Genomic DNA, 26,471 nt, shown 5'->3' on the forward strand with positions numbered 1-26,471 from the left:
ATAAATAAAGTATTGTATTAATATATTTTTAAAAATTATGTATAATTTATCAACATATAATTGTATTTTAGCATGTTGGACATCAATTTAAATTTTTTTTATTAAAAATTTATAATATATAAATTTTATTAGTATTATTCAGTACCATGCCCATTTTAATTTATTTACTAAGTTCTAACAGTCTATTAACTTTTACAAACTAAACACATAATTTTTAATTAATAGTTCAAAAACACATTTATCTAAACATATTATCAACTTAAACGCTATCAGTTTTAAATTTTAAAAGCATCAAACTAAAACACAGCCAAACTAACCCATAATAGTGTCTGATTCTCTCCATTATTTCGAATAATTTCTAATTATATGAGTTTTATTTTATTAAAAAAAATTGTGACGACTGATGATTGAAATTGTATTAAAAATGTAATTATTAATTAAATTTTACATTCGCTGTGCTTTGCAATCTTTCATTGTCTCGCTGTCACTCTCTTGCAGTTTTTAACTTGTGTGCTGTGACGCTACTGATCCCAATCCCACATCGGCAATTCAGAATAAAACTGACACTTTATTAAGCAAGGGTCGTTGGTGCTGACGACACACCGATGCCTAAAGGCTTGCAATCCCCACCGTTGATCAAATGCTCGCTGCCGGCACCGAAGACGTGTCTCGCGGCCGCTCGTCCTCGCCTACTGGCCACCGCTATTTCGTGATATATAAAACTTTAATTATTTTTTTAATTTTAAATTAATTTTTTACTTCCTAACTTATTATTTTATTTTAATAATAAACTGATGTTTGTAACCTCATTAACTTAAGTGGACTATTCAAAAAATAAACCTATCATTTCCTCTTTTTTGGGTTCTCTATTGAAAAACTTTCAAAAAATCTAAAATTAAACAAACAATTTAAAGTTTGATATGATAATATATATATATATATATTAACGTATCCATATATCAACAACATATGGAGCATTCATCTCATTGTAAAGTTGGCTCTACAAATTTTGATTAACTTAAGAAATGATTATAACTATGCTTGTTCGTCATTTCTCGTTTGTTTCTTTCTCTCATTCTCGATATGTAACAATAAGGGTATGTTTCTTTCTACCTAAATTTCAATTTTTGGAGTGTTTGATTGGTCAAATTTTTCATAAAAATAATTTTCTCACTTAGGGTCACGTGACCCTCTTTTCTCACATTTGCTGGAAAATGAATTCCCATGAAGAGGCAGAGAATTTGTTTTTCAGGCGAGCGTTAAAGTGTCTTGGAGAGAGGATGGACCAAAACTTGGTCTTGCCCTTGGCTTTGAGGGTCTGGTCGACGATGGGAGGCGGAGGTGGGGCGGTGGCCTTCTTATAAGAGCGGAAAAGGCGCTGCATCGGGTGGGGGCGGAAGGAGATGAAAGCAGATTACATGCAAAAATATATATATATGTATATACATTGCAGCAGAGGAAGATGGGTCTTTACTGCAATGTATATGTTTGTATATATATATATTGCAGCAAGGAAAAGAAGATGGGTCTCTGTTGCAATGGGTAAGGAAGATGGGTCTCTATTGCAATGGCCCAATGGGTCTGAGTCTCTGCTGCAATGTATAATATATATATATATATATATACATTGCAGCGAGGAAGAGGGATATGGGTCTCTCATTACAACGAGGAAAGGAAGATGGGGTCTCTGTTGCAATGGATTTGAGTCAAGGAAGATGGGTCTCTGTTGCAATGGGTTTGAGTCTCTGCTGCAATGTATACACATTTCCTTCCTCTTTGTTGCTCTCTGCTCAGCAACAAAAATGGGTATATATATTTGTGTTTGATTTATTTTTTTGAATATTTTGAAAATGTATATTTAATTTATTTTTGTAATTAATTATTAATTTATATATTATTGATTAGTGTGTATGTGATTATTTTTATGAAAAATAATCGCAATCAAACACTAAAAGTTAGAAAATTATAACAATTTCTAGGTACAAAATTAAGTCAATCAAACACCTTCAATTGATATTTTTCTTGGAATATAATTTTAGGCAATTGAATTACCTAGAAAACATTTTTTTTTCATACAAATTTCATGTTTGCAATCAAACGCACCTAAATGTTAAGTTATGGTGATGGTAGTGGTAGTGACACCGAAGGCATAGGGTCACGAAGACAATGTTGAAGACTGTTTACAAAGACATCTACTATTTCTCCACTTTTTCTTTTGATTTATTTTCTTCTTTTTGTTTCTCTCACTTTCTTTCTAATTTCTTCTCCTCTCTTTTTCTCTTTTTTTTTTTTAACCCATATCTTGATTTGTTATTAGACCGTCCAACCCAATCCCGACCCATCTCTTTCTCAGCCCGATCATTGCAGCCACACATACTGAATATTTGTGTGCCCACTTAAATCTCATCCTCATTAATGACGGATCTTATCAATATTAATAAGAGTCCCATCGGCACCATGCTATCACTTGAGAACTCCTGTCAGCACCAGATACTCAGTCTCATCACCTGCAAATACACGACGTATGCACGCAGGAGGACGTCTCATCCCCCTATATCAACCAACTATTTTTCAAAGTTAATATATGTTTTGCTCTCTGACCTATCGATACATTGTCATTTCTTTACTCTCTTACTCACTCGAGCGTTGGTGTAATAGCCCATATCTGTGTGAGGTCGTCATGTAATTTGGATGAGTTTAAAATATCGAAAAAGTGAGTTTAATAATAAAATAAATTACCGAATTAGCTACAGGGAGTACCCCGGGGCTTAGATGCCTAAAGAAAATGGTACATCAGTATCGAGTATTCCAAGATAAGATTTATGGCATGGAAAGAAATCGAATTTGAAATGATTTTCGGTACAGCTAGGATTAAGGCTGAGAAATCGAATGATGGTGGGGATTCTTGGGAAGTCAACGGGACCCCGAGTAGGGATATATTAAATATAAAAAACAACCCTTAAAGGGTTTCGAGAAGAAACATAAGGATTTTCTATCAGCATATGATCCTACGTATAATCGGGCCTAAGTGTAATTTATTGATTTTGGCCGAGAGAGGTCAAAACGATGGTTTTTCTGAATTTTTAGGGGTGAAATGAAGATTTTGGAACTTAAGGGACTTGATGGAATTATTGGATAATTCAGGAGCTTGAGAATGAGGGCCAAAATATAAGAGGAAGTTTTAAGGGGGCCAAAGTGTAAATAATAGAAAAATAAGAAAGAAGCTCAGCCATGGCTGCCGCTGCCCACTGCCATCACCGGCCAGCCTTCGGGCGATGCCATTGAGGTTGTCTGGGGGTACGAAAATGGGCCCCACCACGTGGGGGTTTGATTAGGATCGGAGATAGGTTAAAATCAGTAAAGCATAGCCGTGATTTGACAGAAAATGGCGAGGCACGGTCGCGGTCGTCGGATTTTTTGGGAAGGACGATTCGCACGAAATCATCACGATTTGAGGCCATTAAATGATTGTAAGGATGATAAAGGCGTCGATTTGACCAGGTATGACTCGATTGGGCTTCGAAAACGGGTATAAATAAAGGTTCGAATGTGGCCGAATGCATCAAAAATTTTACTTTGAATATCTCAAGTTTGGGAGCGAATCAGAGGTCTGGGATAAGGGACTTTTATTCTCCATGTATTGAGGATCATTTCTGGAGAATTTCATGAAGTTTCATTAAGTTTTGAAGGTGTTTCGAAACTCACCAGAAAATGCGAAACTTCGCTGGAGCCGGACTGTAAATCGACTATTTGGGCTATTTCCGAAGGGTTTTTCGGCCATGTGAGGGTGCCATTGTGATTGTCTTGAGAAGGGCTTCAAGGTGGTGTCGTTGGATCAACCATCGGAGCAGGTCGTCGGTCGCCATCGTCGGAGAAGATGATCGAAAGTAATTTCTGTATTTTTTAAATATTGAAAATATATAAAATTTGAGAAAAAATAAAATTAAAGGAAATAAAATTCTGGAAAAATATTCATAAATTCAATAAAAATGAATAGTTTACTTTTATGAATTTTTATCTTGGAAATTTCTTGAGGAGATAATTATTTGGATTTTTGAAAGGAAATGTAAATGGAAAATAAATATGAGGGATTTTTATAAAATTATGAGAAAATTCAAGAAGAATAAGGAATTTATTTTATGAGTTTTTGTGATTTTTCATGGAGGATATTTGAAGGAAATCAAGGAGAAATAAATTTTCTCAAGGAAAAGTAATTATGGAAATTGGAGAAAATAGGAGAAAAATCTGAAAATTTTTCAGAAAATTCCAGAGGTTTATAAATATTTTTTTATGAATTTTTGTGGATAAAAATTTGTAAAAATGCTTGAAGAGATATTTACTTGAAATTATCGAGAGAAAATATGAAGAAATTAGAGGAAAATTATGAGAAAATTGAGAAAATAGATATTGATTTTTCTTTGAATGCATATGATGTCTAGGGTATCTTTGAAACTCGAGGTTGAACTATAGAGCCCCTGACACGAGAATCAAGGTTGAGTACGCATTTCGGGGAATATTGAATTTAGCCCAAGGTAAGTGGTTCTACCGGAAAAACTTGTTTGTGGCATATAAATGGTTTCCTGTGAGTTGTTCAATCCAATTTCTATGCATATTCTTGTCACTTTTGATCACTTTTGATTTATCGTGAGTGGTTGGTTTCGTGCGATGGTTCGTCCAAACAATTATTTACACATGCATTGAATTTCGTACGGTAAATTGTATACATTGAAATGTTGATTTTATGTTATGCATGTTATGATTTTCAGCATTGGCATGTTATGTGTTGTCCATGTGGGATGTGGGTTGTTAACCTGTGACGTGGCCCTTGAGTAACAGCACTCGGGGTGCATGCCGAGGATTAATGTTATGTGACCCACTTGGGACGGGGCTGAGACGAACTTCACCCTAAGGTACTCAAGTGGCGGGGCTGAAAGTGGACATCATCCCAAGTTTCTTTGAGCAATAGCATTAATACCGAGGTGTTGTTGATTCCGGGGATAGTGCTGATGTGATACTCTTAGGGCTAGGGTTGCGTTGGGTTTTAGAATGCTTTTGAGTAGGAGCGTAATGTCTAACAATGATAATGGGGTGATTCCTGGGTTCATATGTCGAGGTTGTCCCTCTTAAGCAGGATTGTGTTTGCCAATGGGTCTATGTGGTCGTGTCGCCTTTAGAGAGATTGCATTTTTCCCAATTAGGGCTAAATGCTATGTAGGATTCTCTTAGGTTGGGGCATGTTAGGATTTGTCGGTTTTTTACATGATTTTGCATATATTTATGAAAATATTTTTGAACTCTCACTTAGATGATTCAGCATCTAATTTGGACTATATCCCTGGAATATTCAAACGTTTCAGGTGAAAGCAGTGGTGCCAAGGGAAAGGATGTCGCCGAGATGTAGCTGCTATGTTTAGTTTTCGTAGATCTTTGTCTATGATTACGATGTTCAGAGGTTATGTAATATTTTGATATTTTTATGTGAAACATCGATTTGGTTATTTAACTGTAAAAGGAATTTATCGGTTATATATCATTAAGGTTTTGATCCTTGCTTCTACTGATGTGATTGTTAATACCTGTCTTAGTCTGTTAATTTTTAAATTGTGATATGCTAAGAAGGTATAATCGGGATTGTCGGGAAATAATTATGATAAGGGTATGTATATCGAGAAATTTATGTTGTGTGTATGATGTCGAAAATATATATATATATATTTGACATCTCGAGGTAATGCGCGTTCTGGGAAGACGGGACATGTAAGCACCCCCGCCCGGATATCCCCAACCACCAGGACTACCCGAACGGGAGCGCCTACGGGAGGAGAAAAGTAATAAACACAGAGACAAAGACCACCTCAGCATGCATACACGAAAATAAGAACAGTGGAAGCAAAGCTCAAGACATGCATGCACTATGGGTACCCCACTAACACAGCGGTCACAAGATAAATAAATAAACACAAACTCCTGTGCCGACATACACAAGACTCGAGAAAACACCTGGCACAGTACGAAATAATAGAGTAAATTCTATTTAGACATCAGAGTGGATAGGGATTGACGAGACTGCCTGTACACCACATCGACTCTGCCGTTAAAGCTGACTCACTCCCTTGCTATGGCCCACGCCGCCACTACCTGGAATGATGGAAAGCAAGGTGAGTCGAGAGACTCAGCAAGCATAAGGAAGAAAAGGCATAAGGCTACACAAAACCAGAAGTCTCACCCCAGAATAAATCCCCAGGTACACACAAGCCATGAGACGCTACAACACAACAGCTCAATAGCATAATAAAATAAAAGCACATACCGGTCCTTGGGGGCCCACATAAGACACTTGGCACCCAAGTCCCATACCAACCTGCCGCTGCCCTGAAAGGCAACAAATATCTGCAACAAACCTGCGCGCGCTGTCCCAGGCCGGTACTCCCGTCACCTGTATCCGTCGGTACTCCCGACAACCGAGCCATAGGCTCCCTCGAAACGGTACTCCCGTCCGAGAACAAAATACTACCAGTATCCATGCAATGCACATAGAAATGCAATGGCGTAGTGAGCATCAACGTGATACAAGGCGCCCATACATCCAGGCATCAGGCCATGCTCCGCCCACATAGTAAACCACACGCCATGCATATGCCGCGCTGGATGCAACCTAACCAAGCTAGAATGTTCGTGTCCAAGCATACTCAATAAATGAATATCCCAACATGCATCCCGTACCCATGTACATATCAAATCATGAACAGTAATACAAGATATCTAATCATGCAGTAAATCACATACCGACAGAGCTAGTCAGCAGTGCCCGGCACCGGTCAACGGCCGGTGACTAGGGGTGTCCACCCGACGGTCCACATCAGGGCCGTACCATAGTCTACCCCAACGTCACCAACAACCGACCCCTGCCCTACTGCTCGATAGCTCTAACCGAACCATAAATAAATCCAAGAAAACTGTAAATAAACCCAATAAAATCATAAATAAATCCGCCCGTCTAGGAACCTAGTCCCAACTGGGTTCAGCATCATTCCCAAAAGGAGTGGGGGTGGTACAAACCCCCATAGGCTCACAACAAATAAAATGCTAGAAGTCTCGGATTTAATTTAATTAAAACAAATGAATAATAGTTCAACCAATAAGGCAAGGTGCCGAATTAAAGTAAGAGAGGTGATAAAATACAGGAAATTACGGGGTCTTCCACGGGAATTAAAGATCAGGAAGAGAGGGTTAAGAGCTTGCCTTTACACGGCTGTTTCTTCTTTTCCTTGCACTCCCGCTGCGAAGTAAAACGTTTAAGAACGATTAATAAAACCCGTAGCTCGCATTAATTAAATCTAACCGTCTAAAATCCCACGTAGGCACACCGTAAATAAAATCCCAATAAATCTCATATTTATTTTAAATTAAATCATTCCTATTACTATTATTACTTATTTAGATACTTATAATCTTTAAGCCACATTTACATAAATATATACATATATATATAAATATATTTAAGCACTTCCAAGAGCACATGGACGTGCTGCTGCCTCCAATTTCATCCTTCAACATTATATATACATATATATAAATATATCACTTCAATTTCTCCCCTCATGAACACACCTAATGAACACACCCATTAATTATCTTAAGCTTCCCCAGTGAACATACACACGCACACAGCAACTCACGGCCAAAGGCCACTTAATCTTCCTCACACACAAATTCAACACTCACTGTGCACCTGAACATATATATATACGCGCGGAGATATGCACACCCAGAAAACACGCCCAAAAGCCAATTTCTGCATCATAACCCTCAATCACACACACAGTGAACCACCCTCCAATCCAAGGTATACCCAAAACACAATTAAATAGATTAAAACTCAGTGCAAAACAGCCCCTGCGTGCTATAGTTTATATAAATACCTATGTTACATATATATATACAGCTTGCTATACTTTGCACTCACAACCACTGTTCATATCCAAGTCATTACTGAGAACAACTAAAAATGAAGAAGAAATCAAAGAGGTAGAGGAGAGGAGCTTGCCTGACTAATTAAACAGCGATTAAATGGAGTTTAATCTTCTCTTTTCTCCCAAATTCCCTTCCATTTTCTTCCTCAACGCTGCTTCTTCTTCTTAAATTTTTTTCTCTTCTGATGCACGACCTCCACTGCCCAAACACACTCTGAAATTAGCAATTTAAAAAGCAAAAAGAGAGCGGCCCAGCAAGCGCCGCGTGGCAGCCAAAAGCTGCCCACCGCCTCACATGAAACGGCGCCGTTTTGGCACCTGAGGCTGATTAAAAAATCAGCTATTTTCCCAAACCGCGCACAGCTCCCCCTCAAGGCTCGAACCCACATCCGCCTGGCTGGTCCTTCGCGTGCGCGACCAGCTGGGCTGGCTTCCACCTTCAACCATTAGGCGTCCTTAATTAAATTTAAGGTGAATTACGGTCACATCTGCTATTCACATTTATACACTCCTAATTTCCTTTAATTGCGCATACACCCGTGCCTCCATTTTCTTCTTATTTCACTTACACCCCAAAACTTTTAAAAATTCGCCAAATTAATTTATTTCTCAATTTTTGGGATATTACAGGACATTACAGTTGGAGTGCTTGCAGGTGTCAGCCGCCTCCCGGACGGACTTGTCGCCGGAGCCCACTCCCTGTCATTGTGATCCCGTTTTCGATCACTCATTTTGGTCATGAAGGAACAATTATCTATTCCAAACCCAAATTTAGATTCAAGATTAAATATCTCTTTATTTTTTAAACCTAGATCTAAGTTTAAGATGAAACTCGATGATGAACTCAAGTCTCAAGCCCATCGTCAGCAAGGTTCCAACGTGGGTTATTATTTATTTATTATTTTTTAATATGAGAAGAGAAAAAGTAAAATAAAGGTTAAATAGGTCACTTTATCTATTTACTCAATAAGAAATGTATTTATTGCTATTTCTCAAATATTGGGAACATATATATCTTGCAATTTTTACCAAACCCAAGAGTGTTATTTATAATTTACCCTTATTAAAGTAGTTAGTAATTTTAAAAATATCATTATTCCATCATCTTAATTACACATAACTTTTCTAATGAGCAAAACACACCGTACATACATGTAAAATTTTTGTCTAACTTTTCTTCTATTAACATACATATATACTTAAACTAAACATATATATATATATAGGACACTGTTATATTTCTCATCGTTGGACAACACAGTAGTTGCCCGATTGAGAGAAAGGAGGTGGGCTCTATGCGCCTACACCCCTTTCTCTCATTGGGCAACTGTTATGTTGCCCGACGTTGGGCAACATAACAGTTACTTATATATATATTACCAAGCATATACCACCCTTAAATATGATACATTTACCCTTAAACTTATGAAAAATATATTATTTTGGTTAAAAATATGTATATATCCCCTTTCCCTTTCCCATTCAAGTTTATAGATTGAATGGGAAAGGGGATACATACCAACCAACACCCAATTTTTCATGTTGTAACAGCTTGTACCAAATATTAATGATTTTTTTATTTTTTATTTTTTACTTAGAATTATATTTGCAACATGTCAATTAAAAATTTATCTTCTTTTAAGTTATAAAAAGTGTTTTATATAATTATCTCTCTTTACATATAAATATGTTTTATTTTGTACATTAATTAACCTTTTAAATTTAATTTTTAATCAATAAAAATATTAAAAAATCTTAACCATTTTTAAAGGGGACAATCTTTTTTTTTTTAGAAAAAAATAAATCTTAAATCATGAGTTAAAAGATTGATCGAGAGTAATTAATAAATAACAGGGAGGTGCATTCAAAATATATATAGTTGTATTTTGCAAATGTATAACTAATAATATAAGTTTTAAATAATTTTATTTACATGCATTTATTTGATTGTATTTACATGCAAATGTATAAGTTTTAATAATAGCATCCATTATTTATATTTTTGTTCTTTCTGACGTAGCCAAAACGTGAAAATGAGTAATGGTACACAAAAGTAAATATCTAACAGTACCTTTTCTTTAAGCAACGGTCCATTATTAATTGATAGTGGATGGTTTCTTCCAATGGTCACTTTCACATTCACACACAACAGACGTAGTTTGAGTTACCTTTCCTTCGTATTACTTTTTAGGTAGTTTTTTTTTAAAATGAGCACGATAAGTGAATATTAAGATAATGTTAAAATATTTTTTAAATTAAAATATAAAATAATTAAGATAAAATTAAAAAATATTTTAAAATTTTTATCAAATTATTTGTTAATTTTTTTAAAATACATTAAAGAACACAAACGTTATTTATTTTCTATATTAAGGAGAGAGGAAATAAGCATATATGAAAAAATCAAAATAAGAAGTCATGACATTTTCTAAATGACAGCAGATAAATTTAATAAACACGTTAAAAAAGACAAATATTTAAAATATTTCTCATATTTGATCTTTTTCGGCCTACCCATATCTTGTCACGCGTGTAATGTCATTGCCTACTCCAGTCCAGATATTATCAGTTTTCTGCTTTATGTGATATGCATACAGGGGCGGATTTAAACGTGAGCTGCTCTGGGCTGAAGCCCAAGGTAGCCCACTACAAAAATTAAATTTATAAGGTTAAAGACAAACCCAAATCCAGTTTAGCTCATCTCAGCCCAGCCCACTTGCTTGTAAATCCTTCTCTTCTCCTTCCTCTCTCAACTTTGCTCTCATTCTCTGCCTCCTTTCTCTTGCTCGTCCGCTCGCGCTCACCCTTACCCTCGCCCTTGTTGGCTCTCTTTTGCTCTCAGTAGGGCTCAACCCCTCTTGCTTTCACTCGTTCTCTGTCTCTCTTGCTCTCGCTTACCCTCCGACCCTTACAGTCTTTTCTCTTGCTCTCGCTCGACCCCTCTCGCTCTCGCTGCCTCTCGGCTCTTGCCCTTTTGCTCGCCCTTTGCCTCTTGGGGTCTCGCCCTCTCCCCACGCTTGACGACTCGGCCAGTCGGCCTCACCCTTGCTTGCTGCCTCTGTTTCAGCCCTCACAGTCTTTTCTCTTGCTCTCGCTCAACCCCTCTCGCTCTCGCTGCCTCTCGGCTCTTGCCCTCTTACTCGTCCTTTGCCTCTTGGGGTCTCGCCCTCTCCCCACGCTTGACGACTCGGCCAGTCGGCCTCACCCTTGCTTGCTGCCTCTGTTTCAGCCCCCCCCCCAAGAAAAAAAAAAAAACTTTCAGCCCTCCAACCTAAATCTGGCCTTGTATGCATAAATCCTCATACTTACCCCCACAGGTTTTTCCCAGAAAAAAGTACCCAAAAACAAGCTATCCAAAAAAACAGTATATTATATGCGAATCAATCATATAAACTGCTACAAATTAGCGTTCCCTCTTTTACCATCCTAGACTAGATAGGTGTGCATACATGACTATACTTCTTGATTTCGCTCATTCTTTTCTCCGTCGCTGCTTTTGATTTGCCAAAAATTTCATCTATGTTAATTGATGGTAAATGCAAACGGGTGAGGCAGAGGGCAGGATTGGGAAGGGGACTCGGGCCCATGCGCCCAATTGGCCATCCCAAGTTGAGCGGACGGCCAGATGACTCAACGAACTGAGCAAACAGCACGAGTAACAAAATCGGAAACCAAAAACGTAAAATAATCCTCCTAGTCATATCATTGTGGAGACAACAATTTATAAATCATATATAATAATATACACATTTAGAGAGAGAGAGAGAGAACTAGGGTCACGAACAGAGGCCCTGACAGTGAAACCGCGGAGAAGCAAGAGCTTGACGAGCCATGAAGCTACATATCCAGATGCTCCTGTCACGCATACTACAGTCGTCCTTCCTCCTCCTCCTCTTCTGATGGTCATTCCTTAGTCAATCCTGTAAAATTTGTTAAAACAACAGCCTTATTTGCTAATACATGCAACCAAAGATACTATAGATTTAACATCCACCCAGTTATTGATAAAGATATTAGCAATGGATGTTAAATCTATAGACTAACAAAAATAAAAACAAAACTCCCTTGCTTGGTTTGGGTCTCCTCAGATAACTCCAAGATCACTGTACCCACCAAGAAGGTAAGTAACCAAAGAAAATGGAAAGGAAATTTTCCAATTAGGATCCATGGATACAGAGGAGAACCATATGTGTCAGTCACATTGAAGAAGAACATCCAAAAATATGAGACAACAGAAGGCATGTTGAATCTCAAGGCAAAATCATACCATTTTTATTGCTTAGAAGAAACCTTTAAGCCATCAAGTTTCCGCTTTCCTGGATTGCAGCAATCAGTTTAAGCAATGTCCAAGGATAGGTTTAGAGTAAATGGTCACCAACATACCTCCCTGAGGCTTTGTATATATGTTTCCTGAAATTGAACAGTGGATCAGAGTGTAAAGTGAAAAGCCAGTTGAAAAGTTTCGGCACTAACTAATGCGCGGAAGGTAATTTCAAATTAGGTGAAAATTGGTGTTACATATTACATCAAATCTAAGGAAGAAGATAGGAAGACATCATATGTTGAAAACTCTGCTCCCTGTCCCTAGAAAATTACCCACTTTTTTTTTTTTTTCTTCTGTGGATATGGCACCGAATCCAGTTCTCCTTTTTACACAAAAGAATCCAACCAGCGGTGCAGAAATTGGAGAATTAAGGACTGGCCGCAATAGAGGACCAATACATACTGCAGGGTTCGTTACAACCATGTATTCCCCTTCTCTTTGGCAAACTTCCAAGCAGCAGAAAAAGTCTTTGCAAGTGGATACCAAACCTAGCAGAAAAAGTCACACAAACCAAAATAGGAAGGAAAGTTCAGTCGAAAAACCACCAGATTAGGAGAAAAATATGATTTCTTGAAATGATGAGCAACAAGTTTGAGATAAGAGAGATGGAAAGACGACTGTGAAGATGAGAGAGAGAGACAGTGACCAGCAGAGGAGGAGGAGGAGGAGGGAAGACTGTAGTATGCGTGACAGGAGCATCTGGATACGTAGCTTCATGGCTCGTCAAGCTCTTGCTTCTCCGCGGTTACATTGTCAGGGCCTCTGTTCGTGACCCTAGTTCGTTCTCTCACTCTCTTTTCTCATTAAATGTCTATCGCCTATTTGTTGCAACTTAAAAATTATAATTTTTAATTTTTAGTTTTAAAAAAATAGGCATGTAGTGTTTGTTTTAAATTTTAGAATTATATCTTATAGCTTCTACTACCTTTTAGAAGGGATAAAAGTTGGCTTTTTTAAAACTGAGGTACCCCAACTTCTACAATTTCTGATTAAACAGTTATATTTTTTTGACAATTTTACCTTTATTTTTAACAAAAAAATTACTCTTCTGTCCACACAATCAAGGGTCTTTCTTCTCCACCGTCATCTCCATTTTCAAATCTCTTCTTCTCCCTCATCATCTCCCTTTCTCTCTATACACTAATTACTTTTTTTATAATACTTGAAACTTATACATATATACTAATTAATTTTTAAATTATCATTCTATAACTATTAAGGGTATTATGGACAATTATACAAAAATAAGTTATTTTATACCTTACTAGTGGATCACCCATGCGATGCATGAATATCGTAAAAAAAAACAAAATCGTTAAAGCAAAAGTTGTATAATTTAGTAGTTACAATAAATGAAAATCACAATAAAGAAGTAAAAAATAAACAAAATAATCTTGTTACAATCATGAGAATACAACAAAAGGATTACAAATTTTGAAAGATTTCCTTATATGCATTCAATGGTAGACGAATAATAAAAAGCACATAACTCTATCCCGAAATCATGTAAAAAATAAACCTAAATTAACATGTAATACAATAAGCAATGCGTAAAAAAATACAAAAATTACACGATAACAGGAAAAAAAAATAAACGATAACCAACCTCTTTATTCTAAAATATGCATTCAAGAGTAGACGTCTTTTTTTTTTTAATTTTTACGTGTATTTGTCTCATATGTGCGTACTACATGAATCCTCAAGGCTTAATTTTTCCTAGTTACATTCATATCACTCACTTGACAGAATAGTGGTGCTATGTTACACCAGAAAACCAATCTGGATAAAAAAATACAGTTAAAATTTACTAAATAAAAGTAAAGAATAAGAGAAAATTTAAGAAGAAGAATTGAGAAAAGAGAAGAGAGGAAATGAAAGTGTTGAACGGGAATGAAGAGGAAAAAGAGAGAGATATATTTATTTTTTTTATTATTTTTTCTTCCTTCAAATTCTCTTATTTCTCTCAATTTATCAAATCACATGTCACCATTAAGTTTCCCTTTTTTTTCCCATTCTTTGCCACACAATCCGAATCTTACTTAACATAATTTTCAAAACACAAATTTAATTTGTATTTAATTTCCCCAAGTCCAACATATAGCACATCTTTGGAGTAGACCAATGAGAAAAGGGAGAATTAAATAAATGACACTAATCAATTAAGTTGAAAAATAAAATTATGACATTTAAAATTATAAAAAATAAATTTAAATTAATTAAATTGTATGTAAAATGAAGATAATTTAAATAATCAATTAATTATAGAAATAATAATAATCAAATTTTCAAAATTGATTATCCATACATGACTTTATATATTTCTCCTAATAATTAATTACCAAATTTAAGATAGGTTAAATTTTTAAAGAAGTAAAAAAAAATTAAAAAATAAAATTATAACATTTAAGTTATATTTAAAATTATAAGAAAATAAATTTAAATTAATTAAACTATATATAAAATAAAGATAATTTAAATGATCAATTAATTATAAATGGTAATAATCAAATTTTCAAAATTGATTATCCATGACTTTACATGTTTCTCCTTACAATCAATTACCACATTTAAAACAGGTCAAATTTTAAGAAAGTAATAAAAAAATAAAGTTAAAAAGTAAAATTATAATATTTAAATTATATATAAAATTATAATATTTAAAAATATAAAAAATAAATTTGAATTAATTAAACTATATATAAAATAAGAATAATTTAAATAATCAATTAATTATATAAATGATAATAATCAAATTTTCAAAATTGATTATCTATATATGATTTTACATATTTCTCTTGACAATCAATTACCACATTTAAGATAGATTAAATTTTTAAGAAAGCAACAAAGAAAATAAAGTTAAAAAATAAAATTATAATATTTAAGTTATATATAAAATTATAACATTTAAAATTATAAGAAAATAAATTTAAATTAATTAAACTACATAAAATAAAGATAATTTAAATAATTAATTAATTATATAAATGATAATAATCAAATTTTCAAAATTAATTATACATACATGACTTTACATATTTCTCCTAACAATTAATTACCACATTTAAGACGTATCACATTTTTAAGAAAACAACAAATAAAAATAAATTTAAAAAATAAAATTATAACATTTAAGCTATATATAAAATTATAACATTTAAAATTATAAAAAATAAATTTAAAATAATTAAACTATATATAAAATAAGAATAATTTAAATAATCAATTAATTATATAAATTATAATAATCAAATTTTCAAAACTGATTATCCATATATGACTTTACATATTTCTCCTGACAATCAATTACTACATTTAAGACAGATCAAATTTTTAAGAAAGCAACAAAAAAAATAAAGTTAAAAAATAAAATTATAACATTTAAGTTATATATAAAATTATAACATTTAAAATTATAAGAAAATAAATTTAAATTAATTAATTATATAAGTTATTTTATACCTTATGATATCAAACACTACAACTGTTTAACTATAATTTCTGAGAAGTTGTAACAAATAAGTTTATAATTTATTCTAAATTTTAAAAAATATAATTTAAGAAATTAAAAATTATAATTTCTTTAATTAAGTTGAAACAAACAAGGCAATAAGCCAATAAGACAAGACTGTTTTGAATTGTCTAACACAAAATGTGAGGGAGACATTTGAGATCAATGAATGGTTGAGATTAATGGCTGAGATCAATTCCCCCCCCCCCCGCTCCAAACCATCCCATCCTACCTCACCTCACCTCATGCATACACTCTGCCCAACCCGCAAACACACGCACCCACGCCCAACCTGCTAACACACCCACTCACTGCCTCTCTCTTTCTCTCTCTCACAGTCACCCAGCCACGCCGTCACCGCCGCCCTCCCGGCCTGTCGCGCCCCATCGCGCCGCCGCTCAGCCCCATCGTCGTCGCCCCCTATCGGCCATACTGCCTCTCCCAATTTGAGATATGGGTTTGCTGTAAAGCTTACTTCAATGGAAGATGATGAAAACAATCGCTGGAAGCAATCGATAGAGGCTTGCAGCGATGGACGTCGAAGACGGTCAGTCGGCGATGGTGTCCAATGGTGGCCAGGGGGCGGCCGATGGCGGCGGGAAAGGCCACCGTCTACATGTACAAGTAAGCCCAGATCTCTTTCTTTTCTCGCCCTCACACCTCACAACACAAGCACTCATCCTCCAACGATTGTATTTGTATACATTAACTCTATTTTAAATTAGATTTAAAAGTACATTTTCTTCCTTTTTGTTTTGGGATTGATTCGGGTCCCGTGGTGTTTGTTTGTGGTGGCACAGATAGAGTGTTTTGCAGCGTGGAGTGTAGATGCACACAAATACTGATGGACGAAGAAGAAAGCAGTACAGGCAGTGGAAATAGCAATAATGCGACTATTGCTAGAAGGGACAACTGTTCAGTGGCGACAGCGTCGTCGTCGTCGTCTCGGAGCTGTAAATCGGCCAGAAATCGGGCTAACAGCTTTGCCTACTGACGTGACGACTGACGTGGTAGTTGATGAGACTTGGGCGAACCCCACTAAACAGTAGCTGTATCACAAGCTGATTTTGATTCGATTTTTTTCGAAGCTAAAAATCATTCCTTGTGACACTCATTAGTGACATACCTATTTTTTCAGGTAACTAAGATCCCAGGCATTCCTTTCGGATGATTCAATCCCTTTTTCAGGCTATTCTGATATCAATTTGCATGAAATTTTGTATTTCTTTCTAAATATTTATTTAAAAAGTAATCCAAAACTACAGGGGTGTTCATGTAATTTAGTGAAACCTCAGGGGTGCCAAGTGTAATTTACTCCATTTTATAAGTGTGTCTTGGCATACCACTTCTAATTTATTGCTACATTTAGTATTTTTTTAAATTATATATACTTTTGCTCATAAAATTTAAAATTTAAAGTTGTATTTACTATATACTATTACATATTTTTATTAGTGTTCACATTAAGTTATTTCATAGCAATATTAAAATTCAATCCAATAAATGAATAAAAATAAAATTATTTAAAATTAGATATGCAAAATACAAATATATATATTTTGAATGCACCTCCCTGTTCTTTATTAATTAATCTTGATCAATCTTTTAACTCATGATTTAAGAGTTATTTTTTAAGAAAAAAAATTTGTCCCCTTTAAAAATTGGTAAGATTTTTTTTTATATTCTTAATGATTAAAAATTAAATTTAAAAGGTTAATTAATGTAAAAAATAAAACATATTTATAAGTAAAGAGAGATAATAATATAAAACGCTTTTTATGACTTAAAAGAAGATAAATTTTTAATTGACATGTTGCAAATATAATTCTAAGTAAATAACAAAAAATAAAAAATAAAAAAATCATAAATATTTGGTACAAGCTGTTACAACATGAAAAATTTGGGTGTTGGTTGGTATGGTTGACATTGGATGGTACAGGCTTGAACATAGTGGTATTCATATGCAAGCTAGTTCGGAATATTCTTATTTTGTATTATTTTTCTGTTGTTATGGTATTATATTGACTGGTACGGTACAATATTCATAATTGTGCTATGGGGGTAGTGTGTGAATTCTAAAAAGAGAAAAGCTGTCACGGTTTCATCAAACTTGGGTCTTGAAATAATTATAATAGCATGTAAATATGTATAATACCAATGAGGACAAGTATTAATCTTGGTTGGTGCAATTTCAGTATACTTGGAGCCTTTGCTCAAGACAGACCTTTCTTTTTCAATTATTATTTGTAGCAGATTTAGACCGATTGGGCTATTACTGGATGAAAACTGTATCTCTTCTCATCTTCCCCTATAAAGGCTAGTTTATTAGGAGTGTTTCTTACTACCTATGTTTACCTTTTAGTATTTGAAGGCCGAAAGGTAGTTCTCCTACATGACTGTGTCTAAGCTGACAAGCTAACATGTTTCACGAAACACAACTGAATTATTTTACAAAATCTCTGTCAGCATTTGAGTGAATGTTTTTTCCCATCCCTCCAACCCAGTTATTGACAAAGATGTTAGGAATGGATGTTAAATCTATAGTATCTTTGGTTGCATGTATTAGCAAATAAGGCTGTTGTTTTAACAAATTTTACAGGATTGACTAAGGAATGTTAAACAATCCCGTATGTAATTGTTGTTTTTTTCTAGTTAGTGGCACCATCATCACTAGGTGGCCTTGTATCTTCGTCTTCTCGTTTTTTAAGCTGATTTATAGGTTTAATATCTTTTTTCTTAGAGCAGTCTATTTATGATTTAACAATATTAACACAACTACTTAATACTAGATATTCTCCTATAGGTGATCTAAATAAGACAAAGCACTTACTTGCCCTAGATGGAGCAAAAGAAAGGCTTCAGCTGTTCAAAGCTGACATACTGGAAGAAGGCTCTTTTGACACTGAGATTGATGGGTGTGAAGGTGTTTTTCATATAGCCTCACCTTGTAACCTGTATGTTACGGAGGAGAACGCACAGGTAAATACAGTACATGTCCGTGTAAATTGTTTCTTCTCTCTTCTGTTATTATGGCATCGTTATCAACCCTACAGTTTTAGAGGCTGCAAAAAAAAAATTCAATGTGAGTTTCAAGAGTTTTTGCCAATGTATTTGGTCTTGTTATTCTGCATATTCCTTTTCAATGATTTCTATTTCTCTTCTAAAGCTGTCATTTTTTAGTTTCTGTTTGCTCTCTAGTTTTATCAATCCTCTGGGAGTCCTGTTAGGCAGTGAAGACCTGATGATATGGAAATATAATGATGAAAAGAGTGTAACCTTCAATAAGTGCAATTTTCATGATTTTGCAATGCTAGCTTATCTAGTTTCAATAACATCTGTCTGCTTGAGATAATATTATCTAAGAATTTTAGTTGAGCATTCTTCACTCTCCATTAGGGAAAGACAAGTGTGATGGTTCAAAACGTTTAAGTGTCTTCTCATACATAGTTACAAAGAACTTTACATTTAATTATACACACGCGAGCGCACATATGAATTATGTATATTGGGAATGAATTAGGGTTTCTTTTCAACTACTAGTTTTCTTAAAACAAATAGGGACTCAATAAAAGTGAGTTTTTGAAAGTTTATTGTCTTCACATTCAAGTTTGAAGTACACCAAGAGGTGGCTCCCAGGGTACAAGTCGAGTGGTCGGGCAAGCGATATGTCGGCTTTGTACTGATGGGTCCTGAGTTCGATTCTTACCTTGCATAGTCAAGCGAAGCTTCACGCTTGCGATTACCTCTTCTGTTAAAATCAAGAACACGAGCAACGAGAACCGCGCAAGAACGATCATTCTAAGTACACCAAAAGGTGTTTGGGTAGACTTAAAAGCTAGTGTTTAATCTATGGATTAATTGCTTTAAACAAGTTAAAAAGTTGATGTTAATAGGAAAAGACAAATATACCCTCAAACAGATTAAAAAATCCCCACTAGTGTCCTACCGCTATTTTCTCATATGATTAACAAGGAGGTGTCACGATATATTTGGCATGACTACCTTATCATTTGAGTTATTGGACTCTCGTTGTGGTTTGAAAGTATTTTTCTTAATTACTTTGATTTAAATTTTTTGACAAAAACATCTCATTCCGTATTTAAGTCATCTTGACCTTATTCTCGAACTATATATGTGGTACAAGTATTTGAAAATGACCAAAGATAAACCGGTAAGCAAATTTTAGGTGATAAAGATTGAAAATTAAAAAAAATAAAACCTTATACTCTCAAATTGTAATTCTACATGTTAATGCCTTTCACCTACCACCACCGCCCCTCCAAGCCTATCACCAGATTCTACCTAGTTTGTCTCTATGAATTCTTTATTAACATCAACTATCTAGCTATCGTCACCACCACAATTAAAACTTTAAGTCTCACAAAAAATTCAGATTAATTTAATTATAAGGGATGATGTATTAAAATTTAGTTTGATATGTATAAATTAATATGATATGTTAGAGAAATTTAGTTTTACTTGTTACCATTAATTGAGTTGTTAACTCCTAGTTAACCAAATAATTTAAGATGACAAAAAAAATATTTGAGTTGAAAAATTAAATATCACATTTTTTAATAATTGAAAAAAATCCTTTATGTATTGAAAAATTCTACTTGTACAAATTGCTTGACAAACACATATTGGAATAACAAAAATATCCCCCACCCAATTACAAATTCACCACCTCTGCCCTTGGCCACCTCTCTTCTCCTCTCTCTCCCCTTCCCATGGCTACCTCTGGTAACCGCAACCTCACCTTGCCTCGTCGCAGCCCTACGTCGTCTTACACGCCTAATCGTTGTTGTCGCCTCACCATTGCCACCTTGCACAAATCGAGTTTCATCACGCCACAAACAAGGAAAAGAGGGCATAGAAGAGGTGGTAAATGGATGGATTCTTTTTGTCATTTTACATGTGTGTGTGTGTGTAAAACTATGTATAAGTCTCTATGTACAAATAGCACAGTCGTTATCTATTAAGCCCTTATATATAAATAATGCAACAAGTATTTTCTCAGAAAGAATTGGGATCACATAAGTCATGATTGATAATGGTGTTATTAGTTATTTATCGTATTTTTATTAGAAGAGATGTTAGACAGAAAAGATAATGACACATGATCTTTTTAATCTCTTCTAATAAAAAATATCATATAATTAATGATACCGTTATCAATGATATACTTAATATTATTTTATCAATATTATTTCAAATATAATGAATATAAAAGCTCAAATTACTAGCAAACGTACGGCCACTCAAAAGCTTTGCTTAGTTGAAAAAGTAATGCTATTTGCCAAGAAAGCTTTACTGAAATTTTTTAATTTATTTTTTATTTAATTTTTTATCTTTTATCTTTTTAAATCCCGTCCATTTCTCTCTCTCCCCTTTTCACTATCTCTCCCACTTTCTCAAACTCGCCACCAATGCACACGCTTTCTTTTTCTCTCTCCTTCTTTCACTATCTCTCCCACACTCTTTCTCTCAAACCCACCGTCGCAAAGAGCACCGGTCGTCGCCCCTCACTCTACCGCTCGCACCGTTCATCCACAGACTGCCATCTCCCACCTCGAGCAACACCATCGCCCCCACCCGTCGTCTCCCCTTCCTCCACCACAAGCAACCATGGCCCCCCAACCTCCGGCCATCCAATCCTCCACCTCCTACCTTTGGGTCGCTCTCACTCTCTCACTGGCGAGTGTGCGACTGCTAGTATATGAAAAATGAGTTCATACAAAATTAAGTAAATAGATTATTTAATTTTTCCAAATCAAATATCCAAAACTGAGTTCCTAATAAGAAATAGATAGTCAGGCCAGCATGAACTAAGCAAACCAACAAAATGCCAACTATTATGGTGAAGTGTTATTGACTACTTAATTAATTTTGATGCAAAATTAAGACAAATTTTATCTTATCTAATTTTATTAATATGGGCTCAGCACTCAAATTAATTCTTATCAATAACCAATTAATATTAAACAAATTTCATGAATTTGTTAATAGTATTACGAACTAAAAAAGAGTTAAAGATGAATAATAATCGAACAAGTCTCAAATTATTTAATTCATTTTATATTTCTTTTAACCAACCAACAAAAACGTGGACCATAATTGTTCTACTTATTTGCTATTTCAACTAAACATTATAACAACAACATATTATAGATTCAGTTTAGCCATAGATCACACAATTCAATACAGTAGAATGTCTTTTTAGTTAATTAAATCATCCAATCATTAATATTAAATATAAAGAAACACATATATTTGAATAAAAATAATAACAAAGATTAAAAACATGATCTCACAAATTTATTATCTATTTTTTAATTTTCTTAAATAGACTAAAAATCTTAACCAGACATAATAAATTTATGATCTCACAAATTTATTATCTTCCGTATCCGTCTGCCCTCCATTTCGTCTGTTCTGCTTCTGCTTGCTCTGTGTTTTTCTTCTTCTGCGGCGCCATAGCCCACCAATTTTCTCCACGGGCCCCACTCCAATTCCAATTTAATAATAGCAAGTCAGCCGCCCATTCCATCTCCAATTTTCGCTGCCGTGCCGATTAGGCTTTGCTTGGTTTGGGTGAGTCTCCTCAGATAACTCCAAGATCACTGTACCCACCAAGAAGGTAAGTAACCAAAGAAAATGGAAAGGAAATTTTCCAATTAGGATCTATGGATACAGAGGAGAACCATACGTGTCAGTCACATTGAAGAAGAACATCCAAAAATATGAGACCAACAGAAGGCATGTTGAATCTCAAGGCAAAATCATACCATTTTTATTGCTTAGAAGAAACCTTTAAGCCATCAAGTTTCCGCTTTCCTGGATTGCACCAATCAGTTTAAGCAATGTCCAAGGATAGGGTTAGAGCAAATGGTCACCAACATACCTCCCTGAGGCTTTGTATGTATGTTTCCTGAAATTGAACAGTGGATCAGAGTGTCAAGTGAAAAGCCAGTTGAAGGTAATTTCAAATTAGGTGAAAATTGGTGTTACATATTACATCAACAAATCTAAGGAAGTAGGTAAGAAGAGATGATATATATTGAAAACTCTGCTCTCTGTCCCTAGAAAATTACCCACTTTTTTTTTTTTTTTCTTCTGTGGATATGGCACCGAATCCAGTTCTCCTTTTTACACAAAAGAATCCAACCAGCTGTGCAGAAATTGGAGAATTGGCATCTCTTAAATGTCTAATCACATTATTTCACATACCTGCAGCGGTCAAAACATATGCCAACCGAACCCCACTTCTGGCTAGTCGTCGGAACCTACATGCATTGCAATGTTGGTTCAGATTGATGATTCCTAGCTACAGATACATACTTTCAAAGCTATATATTTCCACTCTTTCACCTAAACTGATGCACAGATATAAAACATCTTCAACTTTTAATAACCGATCGAGTTTATGTAACAATGATATGCTTCTCTTTCCAAATGTTCCCAAGATTTATAGAGTTCTTTTCCTCATTATCCTTTATGTACTCAAAATTCTTCCATTTCTAATAAGCTAACTGAAATAACACAAAGGAATGAAGTCAGATCCTTGCACTTACTTTTCTGGAAGTCGAAAATCCGGAAAAAGCTTCCTCATTATCTCCACAATTAATTTCAGACAAGTGTGCAACTCTCTCAGTCAAAAAATATCTTCCACTAGCTGAAGGTATCTCGAATGCTTGAATATGTGCACTAACCTACTTTAAGGGCTGGCCGCAATAGAGGACCAATACATACTGCAGGGTTCATTACAACCATGTATTCCCCTTCTCTTTGGCAAACTTCCAAGCAGCAGAAAAAGTCTTTGCAAGTGGCCCACATTGGCAGCTCAGTTGGTCAAGAAAGAGGGTACAAAGTGTCTTTCGTGGTGAATCTTGGACCAAGACCAAAGATCGAGTCTCGCAAGCGACAGTGTGGGGTATCTCTCTCCAAAGTGAGGGGCTCCTTGTGCTCGGTGAGCCCGGGTCTAGTCACTGCGTCCGGCTGGATCACCATGATTAACCTCCCCCCACGTTCTGTTAGGTTGGGTATGGGGGCGCTCGAAGTGAACGATTTCACCTTTTGGACCAAAAAGTCTTTGCAAGTGGATACCAAACCTAGCAGAAAAAGTCACACAAACCAAAATAGGACGGAAAGTTCAGTCGAAAAACCACCAGATTAGGAGAAAAATATGATATCTTGAAATGATGAGCAACAAGTTTGAGATAAGAGAGATGGAAAGACGACTGTGAAGATGAGAGAGAGAGAGAGAGAATGACCAGCAGAGGAGGAGGAACAGGAGCAGGAGGAGGGAAGACTGTAGTATGCGTGACAGGAGCATCTGGATATGAGAGGAGCGACTGACTCAACATGCAAAATTGTCAAACGATGACTTTTCCTTAATTACAATAAATCCGCATCCACATACATGATAAATCATCTATAATTATTGTTATTGCATGATTATAATAATAAATTTATATAATTAAAAATATTATTGTCAATTTGTTTGAATTTATAAAAATAAGAAAACACTTCAATACTTAAGTCAGATACTAAATATAATGAATAAACTGTATTAAAATCAGTATATGATATATTGTCTCTTTTTTTGGAAGAAGTGATTATTCTTATTTAAATTGATTAATTCTAATCTAATTAAGACTAGAATTGTTATAGATTGCATCTATCTTTTATACATGATGTTTATCTTAATTAATTTTAATTTATTGTTATAGATAATGTCTATCTTTTATAGATGATATTTGTCTTGCCCTTTTGGGGATGAAATTTTTTATAAATACTATTTATCCAAATATTTCAAAATCATTTCAAAATTAGATTTTTTTATGGATAATTGATTATATTCTTGATTTTTTTTTAAATATTAGAATTATCTTGTTTGTATGTTTGTGTGAAATCCCTCACGTTTAAGAAATTTATGTCTTTCAACCCACAATATTGTTTTGAATTCTTGGACTTTTAATGAGTTTTTACTTATGACACAAATTTCTTATACGTGAATGATGGAATGAACCCAATAAATAAATACTTTTATATATTAAAGAGAGCATGGCATCACTTTATAATTCTATTTATGTTTTATCTCATGAACACTATCATAATTGATCAAGATAAATACAATGATGCCTCTCTAGGGGCTATCCTGAGTGGTTGCGGGTGGGCCTCTTTAGAGCTTGCTCCCTTGCGTTTGAGTGCTGCTTCAGGTTTGAATCTCGCGATTCTCAAACCCTAATTTATCTCTTTCACCGTATTCTAAGATCAGTTGATGAAGGCACTCGTGATGGGACGTTACCCAAAAAAAAATAAATACAATGACTAGGCATCACAATGACTTGGCCAATCTTTTCATATTCTTTTTCTTTTTTTTTTTTTATTTGTATTTTTTATTAAAATAAAAGAATATGAGTTTGATAATATTATTATTATAATATATAGGTGAACCGTAAAGGCGTGATGCCATAAAAGAGACCATCTATTAAAGCGACCGACTCAACATGCAATATTGTCAAATGATGACTTTTCCTTAATTACAATAAATCTGCATTCACATACATGATAATAAATCATCTATAATTTGCATGATTATAATAATAAATTTATTTAATTAAAATTATTATTATCAAATCATTTGAATCTATAAAAATAAAAAAATAATCAGAGGGTACAGAAAAAGACACTACAACAAATTTTGGATTAAGAGACATTTAAAAATGCCTTAATAGATAGTTTATTGGGACATTTTAACTATTAGGGCACTAATAATAGTGTCTCATGTAATTGTGCCCCAAAAACGTATTGAGGCACTTACAAATGCCTCAAAAATAACTATAAATTTAAGTTTGTTGCGACACTTAAAAATGCCTCAAAAATCATTATAAATTTATTTTTCATATCCTCCACAAGACTTTCTCTTAACTCTAACTTACTTCTCCTTCAGCTCGAACCATGAACCTTTCCTTCTTCTTGCACACACGTGACTACCTAATTTACACATTATCTTATTAATATATGTGCCTATATTTATTTTATAGTATATCTAAGTTTCATTAGAATTATTCTATTGGGGCACGTAAGATTTGTCTATTAGGGTATTTCATCAGAGTGTTTTATTAGAATTATTTTAATGGGACATTTCAAAAATTATGCCCTATTAGATTTATTTATTAAGACACTTAGATTTGTTTATTAGGGCATTTCATTGTCGTGCCTCATTAGAATTGTTTTATTGGGGCACTTCTTTAAATTGTGCCTTAAAATGGTATTTTATAGGGCACTTAATTGTTGTGCCTCATTAAAGTTATTGTATTGGAGCACTTTTTTAGATTGTGCCTTAAAATGGTATTTTATATGACATTTTCTAAAAAATGCCCTAAAAAAGATGCCTCAACAAATCTTTTTTGTTGTAGTGAGACTCTAATGCTTAACTCAGACATTAAATATGATGAAGAAATTATATTAAAATTAATATAAGAGATCTTGTCCCTTTTTAGGAATGAGTGATTATTTATTTATAGAGGAATATGAAATAATCTTTAGTATAACAAAATTAAGATTATTATAAATAATGTTTATTTTGATTAATTTTTGTTTGGCTGAGACTAAGTTTATTATGGACAGCGTCGTATCTTTTATGGATGATGTTTGT

The 26,471-nt window shown here is 34.4% G+C and overlaps 2 protein-coding genes and 1 long non-coding RNA gene across 8 annotated transcripts in view; 1 reads left to right on the forward strand and 2 right to left on the reverse strand.

The window, feature by feature from the left end:
* The window catches only part of LOC127803826 (phenylacetaldehyde reductase-like), a 34,287-nt gene extending 11,559 nt beyond the window's left edge, over positions 1–22,728 (reverse strand). The window contains exons 1-3 of one of the 3 annotated variants that reach the window (XM_052340370.1): positions 22,713–22,728; positions 12,241–12,356; positions 11,745–11,893 (exon numbers count right to left, since the gene is read on the reverse strand). In XM_052340370.1, coding sequence (XP_052196330.1) covers positions 11,745–11,880 — 136 coding nt within the window. In that variant the 5' untranslated portion in view covers positions 11,881–11,893; positions 12,241–12,356; positions 22,713–22,728. Of the gene's footprint in view, positions 1–11,744; positions 11,894–12,240; positions 12,357–22,712 lie in introns of those variants that run through there. The other 2 variants (XM_052340389.1, XM_052340395.1) reach the window with 2 other exon arrangements.
* LOC127803791 (pentatricopeptide repeat-containing protein At2g22410, mitochondrial) overlaps positions 11,900–26,471 on the reverse strand; it is a 55,892-nt gene continuing 41,320 nt past the window's right edge. For 2 of the 4 annotated variants that reach the window (XM_052340329.1, XM_052340281.1), the window contains exon 3: positions 12,241–12,383. The gene's annotated coding sequence lies outside the window, so the exon portion shown is untranslated. Of the gene's footprint in view, positions 12,077–12,240; positions 12,384–22,060; positions 22,493–26,471 lie in introns of those variants that run through there. The other 2 variants (XM_052340319.1, XM_052340310.1) reach the window with 2 other exon arrangements.
* LOC127803859 (uncharacterized) lies at positions 16,122–18,757 on the forward strand. The gene is made up of 3 exons (XR_008023584.1): positions 16,122–16,432; positions 16,609–16,946; positions 18,612–18,757. It is a non-coding gene; the product is annotated as an uncharacterized LOC127803859 (long non-coding RNA).

The sequence above is a fragment of the Diospyros lotus genome, chromosome 1 (assembly GCF_014633365.1).
Source record: "Diospyros lotus cultivar Yz01 chromosome 1, ASM1463336v1, whole genome shotgun sequence".
NCBI classification, from domain to species: domain Eukaryota; kingdom Viridiplantae; phylum Streptophyta; class Magnoliopsida; order Ericales; family Ebenaceae; genus Diospyros; species Diospyros lotus.